At 40.1% G+C, this 11,722-nt stretch overlaps 1 protein-coding gene and 1 long non-coding RNA gene across 2 annotated transcripts; one reads left to right on the top strand and one right to left on the bottom strand.

The window, feature by feature from the left end:
* Positions 1-405: 405 nt before the first annotated feature.
* On the bottom strand, positions 406-5,040 carry LOC108960126. The gene is made up of 3 exons (XR_005550725.1): positions 4,791-5,040; positions 4,597-4,685; positions 406-4,524 (listed from the first exon to the last, which is right to left on the bottom strand). It is a non-coding gene; the product is annotated as an uncharacterized LOC108960126 (long non-coding RNA).
* A 3,664-nt stretch (positions 5,041-8,704) lies between these two features.
* On the top strand, positions 8,705-10,717 carry LOC104439177 (geraniol 8-hydroxylase). Its single transcript, XM_010052287.3, is given in 3 exon segments — positions 8,705-9,118; positions 9,121-9,644; positions 9,952-10,717. Coding segments are annotated over 3 exon segments (1,494 nt in total). The 5' UTR covers positions 8,705-8,754; the 3' UTR covers positions 10,558-10,717.
* The last annotated feature ends 1,005 nt before the right edge of the window (positions 10,718-11,722 follow it).

Genomic DNA, 11,722 nt, shown 5'->3' with positions numbered 1-11,722 from the left:
AGATATTGATCTTGGGTTGGGTTTAACTCTTGATGATTTGTTGCCCAATTCTCTCAACATGTTGCTATTTTGATTAGTGTCACGAAATGCTTTTATTACTTTTATGTTTAATGTAATCCATATGGTAGATCTTCCCTAGTGACGTGCACCAGAAGGATTTGTTAGGTAATTAAATACAATAAGTTGCACGTTGAATGCAAGGCTCAAGTTGCTATTTCAACTGTTGTCATAAGGTACTCATGTTACTTTCATTGCGCCTATCCTAGACTATAAAAGTGACGTGAGGGGTCAATGATTTGGTGCAACGAACCCACCTATGATGCAAGTCAACCCAAGACTCAGAAAAATATCATGCAGAATTGTGGGCCTAATGTCAAAATTCACAAGAAGTTTGGCCAAATAAAATGAAAAATTCCAAGTACTTTGTGGCACTTATTACTCGTGTAAAATGTCCATGACGTGATTTTCAGGTCATGAAACCACCCAACCATTGAATTTACACAATTTTATGCACAGTGTCCTCTTGCTATCATCCTCGTGTGTGAAAATGATTTATGATACAGTACAGTACTTCAGCATACATAATGCGAAATTATATCAAACATCGAAGGAATAAAAAATTTCAGTTAAAACCGTGTCTCCTATTCAAACCAACTTTGGGGGTCAAAGCTCAAGTAAATAAGTAACCAGCCCATTTTGGCAGATCTTTTATGGTGACTAGGAGGATGAAGAGGTGGAGGAACAAGCAGTAAGTAACCTTCCAGCCCACAGCACTCAAATAGTAGTTTTCACTGGTGAGCAAACAGCAATAAAATCCACAGCAACACCTCAAACATAAAACAGGGCACAAGCGAATATTATTGTACCTAATTGCCAAGCGGAATAGCACCAGGGTAAAGGAAAAGGTATAATGAACAATGAAGAGACATAAATGCAGCTTATGCCGGCTGAAAAATCATCATCCTCAACAAAAAAAGGAGGATCAAAGAAGGAAAGCAGGGTTTTAAAGAGTTCACCAGCAAAGAAATTAAAGAGGTACACCCCTTATAACTCAACTCCTCTAGAGTTGGTGGACTTTGATGAAGCAAAACTGCAGGATACTCCTATTAGTCTTTCATAAGGAACTATGGGATGGGCTTTGGTGGCTAGCCCAAATAAGCCACCGGGTTACAAATGAGGATTATATGTTGGAACTGTCAGGGGTTGGGCACAACACTGATAGTCCAAAATTTGAGAGCTATGGTGGCTCATGAAAGGCCCGATATGGTTCTGTTATTGGAAACAAAAAAAAACAAAGAGAATATGATTTCTCGTATTAGAAGGTAGTTGAAATTTAAATACAGCTTTTGTGGTGAATCCGGTAGGAATTGCGGGGGACTAGCAGTGATTTGGAATGAAGAAGTTGATGTAGAGGTGGAATCTAGTTTACAAGAAATGATAAACTTGATATGTGAAGATCATGATAGTCGAACTAAAATGTAGGCTATTTGTGTGCATGCTCCTAATATGTTTGGGGAAAGATTACAGTTATGGGATAAGATGAGACAGATTAGTCTTACTAATAGCCTACCATGGGTTTGTTTAGGGGATTTCAATGAAGTGCTTTATTATTGGGAGAAGGTGGGCAAAATGATGGCAAAAAATTAGAGAATGCGGGCCTTACAAAGTTGTATTCATGATTGTTTGTTAATGAAAATAGATTGCAAGGGGTGTGTGCTTTTTACCCGATCAAACAACAGAGCAAGGGCTAATATGGTCAAGGAAAAGCTGGATAGGGTGTTTTGTTCTCTAGATTGGAGGCTCATGTTCTCGGAAGCTAAAGCGTTCGCCCTCCCAGCTGTAGGGTCAAACCATAGTCCTATTGCTGAGCAGTGTTGAATTTGAAAAGAAAAAAATAGATTTTCAGTTTGAGGCCTTCTAGATTGAAGATGGAGAATGCAGAGAAATAGTTCAACAAGCATGGCAATCTCAAAATAATTGTGAAGTAGGCTTGAAGGATAAACTACAAACTGTAAGTCATGCCTTGAAAGAATGGAGTAAGAGAAAGTTCCCAAACAGCCATCTTTGCATATTAGCCCTAAAGAAAGAGCTCCAATTCCTAACAAATAGTGCAAGTTTGAATCAAGAATCAAATAGGATGAAGCTCGCAAAAGAAAAAATTGAAACTTTATGGAGAAGAGAGGAGATGTTATGGGCTTTGAGATCTCGAATTAATTGGCTGTGATGGGGAGATAAAAACACAAAATATTTTCATGCAGCAACTATTCAAATGAGACAGAAAAACCGAATTACTATGCTGAAAAACTCATTGGAGCAGTGGATAAGGGAAAAACAACAACTTCAGCACCTCACCATCTCCTTTTTTAAAGAGTTATACACTACGGTAGGGCCAAGAAACTGCCAACTAGTACTAGATCAATGCCCAATACTAATTGGAAATGAAATTAATGCAAGTTTGGTGGCAGAAGTAACCATGGAAGAAATTCATGTTGCTATTTTTCAACTTGGTGAACAAAAAGCTTCTGGGTCCAGATGGTTTAAATGGAAATTTCTACTAACACCATTGGGATCTAATAAAAACTGATGTTTTTGAGGAAGTTAGGGGCTTTTTTCATTCGGGAATATTAGAACCAGCCCTAAACAGAACTCATATTACTCTTATTCCAAAGATACCACATCTAGAAAGACTTGATCAATATCGCCCTAGTAGCTTTTGCAATTTTGCATATAAGATAATATCAAAAATCTTCGCAAACAGACTGAAAAGATGGCTGCCAATATTGATTTCAGGGGAACAAAGTGCCTTTGTCAATGGAAGACAGATTCAAGATAACATTTATATTGTGCAGGAGGTATTACTCCAATTGAAAATGAGGGAAAGGAGAAAACATTTTCAAGTGGTGTTGAAATTGGACATGCAGAAAGCCTATGATAGAATAGAATGGGATTCTTAGAAGGTTGCTTACTGAAAATGGGTTTCTGTGCAAAATGGGTAAATTGGATCATATAATGTGTCACTATAGTTACTTTTAGCATTAAATTTAATGGTGAACCCCTTCCTTTCTTCAATCCTTTCAGAGGCATTAGATAAGGGGATCCATTATCACCCTATCTTTTCATTTTGGTGACTAACAGCTTGTCTTCTTTGATGGGTAAAGCTCTACAGGATGGGAGTATAAAAGGAATTAAGTTGAATAGGTTCTGCCCTACTTTGACTCATTTATTATTTGTAGACAATTCAATATTCTTTTTGGAAGGATCCATACAGGAATGTTAGAATGTTGCAACTATTCTAAATCAGTATTGTTATGCCTCAGGATAAGCTATAAACCTAAACAAGTCCGGTATCTTTTTTAGTAGAGAATGTCCCAACCTTTAAGGGATAATATGACAAGATAATTAAGGGTTCTAGAGCTGGATAAGACAGGCAAATACCTGGGAATCCCTTCTGATTGGGGAGCATAAAAAAGACAGATGTTTACTTGGATTTTAAATAGGGTAAATATGAAATTGAAAGGCTGGAAGGAATAAATTATATCTAAAGCGTGTAAGGAAATCCTCCTAAAGTCAGTGGTGCGGGCGTTATATCAATATGCCATGTCAATCTTCAAAATTCCAGTTTTAATTTGTAAGGCTATAGAGAAGAAAATAGCTAATTTATGGTAGAAAAGTAGTGAAACAAAAGCTGGTCTGCATTGGAAGAGATGGGAAATCATGAAAATCAGGAAAGACGGGGAGGAATGGGATTTAGAGACCTACTTACTGTTAACAAGGTTTTTTTGGGAAAACAAGCTTGGAGGTTGGTCAAGAATCCAAATGCATTGTTGAGTAAACTATTGAAAGGGCTCTATTTCCGTAGAAAAGATTTTTGGCATGCTAAGAAAGGAACTAAGCCTTCATGGGGGTGGCAGAGTTTAATTGTAGGAAGGGAGGCCATAGCGGATTCAGTGAAATGGTCGATTGGAAATGGCCAAAATGTCAACATCAAAACAGATAAATGGTTGAAGAGAGGATTAATTGGAGGGCCAACAAATAGAAATGATCCACAACAAGTTTCTAAGTTCATGAATTTTGAAGCGGAACAATGGAATGAACAACTGGTGAATAACCTCTTTGATGAAGAGACCACCAAGGAAATCCTTGCAATCCCACTCAATCGTCAAGTTAAAAATGATGAACTGATATGGATAGGAACTAAGGATGGATCTTTTTCAATTAAAAATGGCTATAATCTGTTAAGAGATAGAGCATCAGCCAACATTGCAAAGGAGCATCCCTCTTCTTTCCTACCATACACCACGAGAATTATGGAATGCTCTATGGAAGATGCGAACCAGCCCTAAAGTGAAGATTTTTATGTAGAATGTTTGTCAAAATGCCATCCCATCCAAGGAGAACCTATGGAAAAGAAAATTTTTACCTAATCCGATATGTGACCTTTGCCGACATAAGATGGAAACGGCCGAACATATTTATCTACTCTATCCCTGGACTGCACGTATATGGAGCCACCCGGAAATCAACCTACAAGTGAATGCACAGGAGGTTACTCGAATTGATGAGTGGTTAGCACGATTTATAAGGAAAAACACGAACCTCCTGTCCTTGGAATTGGTCGCAAACATCCTATGGCAGGTCTAGAAGGAGCGCAACAACTACATATTTTGAGGTACTAAACCGGATGCCTGTAAAGTGGTAGATTTGGCCCGATTTCAGCAAAATAGCTACAAAAAATGGGGTTTTATGCATATTCAAGCTGAAAAGGAAGAGGAAGAGGAGACATCTTCAACCTGGATAGCTCCGGCAGTGGGATCCTTGAAGCTCAATGTCGATGGGTCGATCTGCGAGGGGTCGATGGAGGGAGCTGTTGCCTGCGTTGTCCAGGATTCCTCCAGTAGCCTTGTGGATGGCTTCACTAAGCTCGTTCGGGCGGCTCCAGTTCTGCAGATAGAAACCCTAGCAGTGCTCAAAGCTCTAAAGTACATAAAAGAGAAGCAGCTGGGCTTGGTTTCGGTGGAATCTGACAGCAAAAGTCTCGTGAAGTCTTTGAAGTACACGGATGCGTTTAACTGGGACTCACGTGGGACTTGGACGAAATGCAAGATTCTTCTCCAGCAATTGCGGCAAGTGGGCCTTCTCTTCTGCCCACGTTCTGCCAACGCTGTGGCAGATTGGGCCGCATGAAATCAAAGGCAAAATACACTCCCCCCAACTGGATCGCCTCCCCACCTCCTGGCCTTTGAGCTTTAATCTGTACTGACGCCCCATTTGGGGTTTTTGCTGGACCAGTTATTATACAAATAATATTCCTTTTTACAACCAAAAAAAAAGAAGTAATGTATAATGTGCCATGGATATTGTGTATTTTTGTTTCACAAATCAAGTCAGAAGACTTATAGTTAACGATAGTATTAGTTAAAGAAAGATGAACCACCTTGAGGCAAATGAAGGAAAAATACTGTACTTTTGCCACTTCGGTCATAACCTTTCAATTTTGTCAATTAGGTCTTAAACATTTTATTACTATACCGACTGAGTCCATTTGGCCAATTTTGGCTAGAATTGCTGATGTGGACGCCAAGTGTCCAACGTGGCTTGGCCATTACGACGTAAATATTTTTAATAGTATTTTCATTATTTTGTTGGCTTTTTAATCTTTTTCTTTACTATCCTTTTTTTTTTTTTGATATTTTAGGTTGAGGCTGGCAAGGGTCGGTCGGCCGCCTTGACTATGGCTAGCAAGAGTTGCCAACCAAACCTCACCGGCCATAGGCAAGGGCCAACGACCCTCTCCTAAGACCGGGGGTGAGGTCGTTGACCCTCAATCCAAAAAAACAAAAAGAAAAAGTAAATAAAATGAAAGAAAAGAAAAAAAAAATTAGAAAAATTAAAAAAAATTACAGTATTATTAAAAACTATACGCATCAATGCTGGCCATACCACATAGAATGATCGAAGTCCACATCAATAATTTATAATCAAAATTGGTCGAAGGGATTGTCAAAAAGTCTAAGACTTGATTGGCAAAATTGAAATGTTTATGACTTAATTGGCAAAGATACAATAGGTTTAGGACTTTTTGGATAATTTTCTTTAATAAAGGAAATAAGCTAAAAGGAGAAATAAATTGCAAGTGAAGAAACCTCCTCAAGTAATGATGTAATAATCTCAAATTCCAAAATCATTCAGATCGGTCTATATCCTTCAATGCGGATTGGGTCTTGTGCATGGATTCAAACTTGAGACATATATTCTAGCACCGCCACTACAATGAATCTTTGCAGGCAAGCTGCAGCTGTGAGGCTATTGGAAATTATTATCCATTTCCTCTAAAACTGTCTAGAAACTATTAACTTAATCATGAAGGCGAGAACGTTGGCAGCAACATCCATGTTGAAGATTGTCTAGAATTGTTGAGAATGGTGGTTGCTAGTTGAACCTAGAAGATTCATGTGGGAATGCAAGCAAGCATAAGCCAAGTTGAAGAAGAAATCCTAGAACAGGCTAGAGAAGTCTACGTGCATGTGAAACACATTTTCTTCATTAGCAAGTAGCGGAAAGCATGAGGCAAAGTTTCTTCATCAAACTCCAGCTATCAAGAACTTATTGAAGAAGATAAAAAAGAAGTACAAGAGAGGCTAAGGCGGTGAAGAAGAGAAACTTGAATGAAAGTTAACAATAGTGGCTGAAGAAAAAACTAGTACATGGACAGCAAGAGTACTTGGAGAAGAAGAAAATGACTTGTCTTGCAACTGTACTATGACGGTGAAAAAGTCAAAAATGTCATTATTGAAGTTGGTTGTAATTGCCTATAAATAGGCTTGTAGTTCATTCATTTGGTGTGTGTGAGGTGAACCCTCCACCTTGTGTGGGGTGAACCCTCCACCGTGAGAGGTCTTAGAGTCACTAATTAATAGGAGAGTTACAAGGTTGTATTCACTTACACACTTAAATGTTTTGCAGTCCTACGTTACACTCAACCCACATTGTTTAGCCTCACGAAAAAATGCCTCTGTTGGATGTAGGATTCTCCATTAAAAAATCACCGTGTCCTGAGAGCTCGTGTCACGGCTAAGAACCCAGAGCTACTCTCTTTCGCTTTTGTACTTTCTTATACTGAGCTCCTCTCTTGTTGCAATTATGAAAACGGAGCTCTCCTTACAGGTAGAGAGCCTGACTCGTGACGTGGGAGCCATCATTGTGTAGTTAACAGAATGAGTAGAATGAGAACCACCCAAATGCTTTTTCGTCATCTTCTCTGACCAGCTCCGATTTCAGTTGAAAAGGGAGCTCCAATGCGTGGCCAAATGGGAGCTGCAATGTGTGGCCAAATCCTAAAACACCAAAAGGAACCACAAGGAAAGACATTTTGGGATTTCTTTCCTCACATAGTTGGTGAAGATATTCTGACCAACTTTGGTGCCTCTGTTACAGATTCCAAAATCATTCAGATCGGTCTATATTTTCTTTTAATGTGGATCGGGTCTTGTGCATGGATTCAAACTTGAGACCTATATTCTAGCACCGCCACTACAATGAATCTTTGCAGGCAGGCCGCAGCAGTGAGGCTCATGAGTAAGAGGAACTGGTCCCTGCTTGCTTTGGATCTACCAGTAACACATCCTTTATTTGTCTGCCGTCCATGACTTTAATAGTGGAGATTCGTAGCAACCACCTTTGGAATCGATCCGTAAGAGGAAGTGGTCCTGCTTGCTTTGGATCTACCAGTAACACATCCTTTATTTGTCTGCAGTCCATGACTTTAATAGTGGAGATTCGTAGCAACCACCTTTGGAATCGATCCGTAAGAGGAAGTGGTCCTGCTTGCTTTGGATCTACCAGTAACACATCCTTCATTTGTCAACCACCTTTTGAATCGATCCGTTTACTCATGTAAAACGAGGAAAACACAAATATCTATGAACTACAAGAATTCTAGCGTTAAATGACCTCTTTGCTTTTAGTTCAGTTATTCAAAAAAATGCAAAACTTATGTCACAGCCTGAATTTTCAGATTTCGTTTTCGATTACATAAATTGGGTCTTTCATCGATGCACTTATAGTGCTATTCTCTGAGCTGATCACTCACGAGATAACTGGACTATCTGGGGAAGCAATTAAGGAATCTAAAGGCAATGAACTTGAGAATTTGACCATGAATTGACTGCTCGACCATGTTGATCTACAAGGGTCATTACGGCATTGTCGAAATTGATCAGAGACCGGAGATAGGTCGATTTAACTGAGCTATGTGATCGTTTTGGTACTCGGTACCCGTAATTGAAACATCGAGACTTTCACGACAACCGAGAGTCACCAATGTGTTGAAGATGTACATTGTGACTCGAGATAAATCGATCACAGGTCAATTGCACAAAAATTCCTAAAAGTTACCCAGTAGACTAAGTCACGCTAAAATCACATCGAATGGAAATTAATCACAAATTTGAACCCGATTTCAAAAATTGAAAGTTCTGTCGTGTCATGAGCTATTTTAGGAACATCGCCTCATCCTCCAAGAAATTTTCAAAGATTCCAAGATTTTTTACAGAAAATCTACTCAGATGCTACGGAAAATTAACGGAAATTCGGATGGGCCAAATTCCAAGTTAGGCTTGAGTGAAAGCGATGGTAGTGCTCTAGAGAAAGCAGAAAGAAATGCAATAGGAACTCTACAATGGCCATTATATAACAGAAGAAACAGAAGAACATACACCTCTGGAGAGTCACAGAGGCAAGCCTCATAAGCCTGCCATGGATTACTTGGTCTTGATTTTGTGCCTTCACTTACTGTGGGGTTTGATCCAAGTTCTCTCTTTCGTTGCAGCGACAATCAAAAAGGCTCCCTCCAACCTCCCACCCGGTCCGTGGCCTCTTCCACTCATCGGTAACCTTCTCGAACTCGGAAAGCTTCCCCACCAGTCTCTTGCTAGGCTAGCTCGCACTTATGGCCCCATAATGAAACTTCAGCTCGGCTTTGTAACCACGGTTGTCATTTCTTCTCCAACACTCGCCAAAGAAATCCTCCAAACCCACGACGCTCTATTCTTGAATCGAACCATTCCTGATACCATCACGGCCCACAATCATGATCAATTGGGCTTGCCTTGGATGCCCATTTCGCCTCTCTTCGAAACCTTAGAAAAATGTTCAACTCACATCTATTGTCGAATAAGAAACTTGATTCCAACCAGCACCTTCGCAAGAAGAAAGTGGAAGAGCTTGTTTGTTACGTTCAGAAATGTGCGCAGAATGGTGATGTTATAGACATTGGCGAGACAGCTTTTAGGACTAGCCTTAACTCTCTGTCGAACACGGTTTTTTCATTGGACATGACGTACCCTTCAAATTCAGCTAAAGAGTTGAAGGAGGTGGTGGGGCAAATCATGGTTGAGGCTGGAAAGCCAAACCTTGCAGATTACTTTCCTGTGCTAAAGAAGATTGATCCACAGGGTTTGAAGCAGCGGATGGAATTGCATTTTGGCAAAATGTTTGATGTCTTTGATGTTCGCATCAAGAAAAGGTGGCAACAGAGGATGCAATCTGGTTCAGTTGCTAGCAACGATGTCTTGGATGCTCTTCTTGATGTAATGGAAGAGAAGAGTGAGGACATGGACATCTCTCTAGTCAAGCATCTGTTTCTGGTATTCAAGCTTTTCTTTGTTACCATCTGATTTGTAGAACAATATTTATTCCCATGTCGTAATTGTCTAACTTGGGGAAAACACCGTTGCCACGCATGATGATCTTGTTTTTATAGTTTCTCGTATAATTTGTCGTGTGATTAGTTAGCACATAGCATAAATAGAGCAACCATATGAAATCAAAAGCATTGCTCTATTTCAACTTGGTTGTACTTGGTTTCACTTCTTTTGATGCAAAAAATGAATCTAAATCTTTCCGTCGTAAGTACTTATCATGCTCTTATGTCTGTTGCAATGATCACCACAGGATTTTTTTGTTGCCGGTACCGAAACCACTTCAAGTACTCTAGAGTGGGCAATGGCTGAGCTGCTTTGCAACTCAGAGAAGCTATCAAAAGCCCAAACCGAGCTCCACGAAGTCATTGGCAAAGGCAACCAGATGGAGGAAGTCGATGTACCTCGCTTACCGTATTTACAAGCTATCGTAAAAGAAACTTTCCGACTTCACCCACCTTTTCCACTTCTTCTCCCACGCAAATCTGGAGCCGACACACAAATAGGCGGTTTCACCATTCCAAAGGGTGCACAAGTTCTTATCAATGCATGGGCTATAGGAAGAGATCCTAGCATTTGGGTCAATCCAAATGAGTTTGTACCGGAGAGATTTCTAGGATCTGATATAGATCTGCGGGGAAAAAATTTTGAGCTTGTTCCATTTGGTGGTGGCAGGCGAATTTGTCCAGGATTGCCTTTGGCCACGAGAATGTTACATCTGATGCTGGGTTCGCTAATTAACTCATTTAATTGGAGGCTCGAAGATGGTGTCACACCAGAAAATATGAACATGGAAGACAAGTTCGGGATCAGCATGCAGAGAGCTCAGCCTCTAAAAGTCGTGGCCTTACCAGCGTAAATTGGGGAAAGATTTATGTCATAAAACGTGTACTAATAAAGATTCCTTGTGGCGTCCCAAAAATAACTCACGGCCATGTGTTTTATAAGTAGGAGTTTATTGAATTATGATTTCAAGATTTATGGCCAAGTGAATAAGAATGATATGGTATTTATATAAATGGATAATTATTGTTGTTGGAAACGCATCCTATGTCCATGTGAGACCAATGATTTTATTTGATGAGGAAATTATTTATTTGGCCATGAATTTTACAGGTTGGATTTTATTAAACTATGTTGCAAAGTCTTTTGGCCTTTTTATTATGCAATTAGGTATTTATTTAAATAAGGATTAAGATGTATTATTAAATATAAACTTGGGCCATTTAAGTTTGGGCTTTAGGCCCAAGTGAGATGGGCCTAAAGTGGGCCAAGAGGCCCGGCCCATGAAGCCCATTGGGCTGCCGACGCATGGCCTCCAAGTGTCTTCGGCAAAGGAGACACTTGTCTCCTTCTTAGGGACAAGTGTCCCCCATGCAAAGAAAGGGGTGCATGCAATATAAATACAACCAAAAAGGAAGAGAGAGAGAGAGGGAGTGGCTGATGGTTGAGGGTTGTCGTCCAAGAGAGGTGCCGAGAGAGAGGAGAGAAAGAGAGAAAGAGAGGAAGAGAGGAAGAGAGAAAGGAAGGAGCTCGCCCGTCGCCGCTGCACGCCGTCCGTCCGTCGCCGGTGTGCCGTTCGTGTGTCGCTGTCCGCTTGGTCTTTGAGGCAAGTTGGGACTGATTTCCACCCTTGCATGTGTGCCGTGCATGTATGATTTGTTTGTGGTAGGTTTCGGATCATAGGGAAGGCAAAAATCGGAGCTAGAATGTGGCTGTTCTTGACCATGCATGCTGATTTCGTGAGATCCGCCTGAGACAGAATGTTGTGAGAGCTTGCATGCATGTTTAGAGTCCGATTTTGGCTTTGATTTCTTCATGAAATTTGTAGCTAACATCTTGAAATATAACATACTAAAATTTTGTGGAAAATGATGGAGATTTAAAGGGTTAAACTCTCATCCTACGGAGACCTCAGATCTGGAACGATTTTACTGACCTCTTGTTGGATTTGTGGTTGCATGTTGATTTGTGCTAAGAATATTTTTTCAATCTCTTCATTAAAGTTTTAGGGGACATCTTAA

Source organism: Eucalyptus grandis, chromosome 1 (genome assembly GCF_016545825.1).
Source record: "Eucalyptus grandis isolate ANBG69807.140 chromosome 1, ASM1654582v1, whole genome shotgun sequence".
In the NCBI taxonomy this organism is placed as follows: domain Eukaryota; kingdom Viridiplantae; phylum Streptophyta; class Magnoliopsida; order Myrtales; family Myrtaceae; genus Eucalyptus; species Eucalyptus grandis.
Note: the sequence above shows the minus strand (reverse complement) of the source record. Positions and strands in the feature narration are given on the sequence as shown.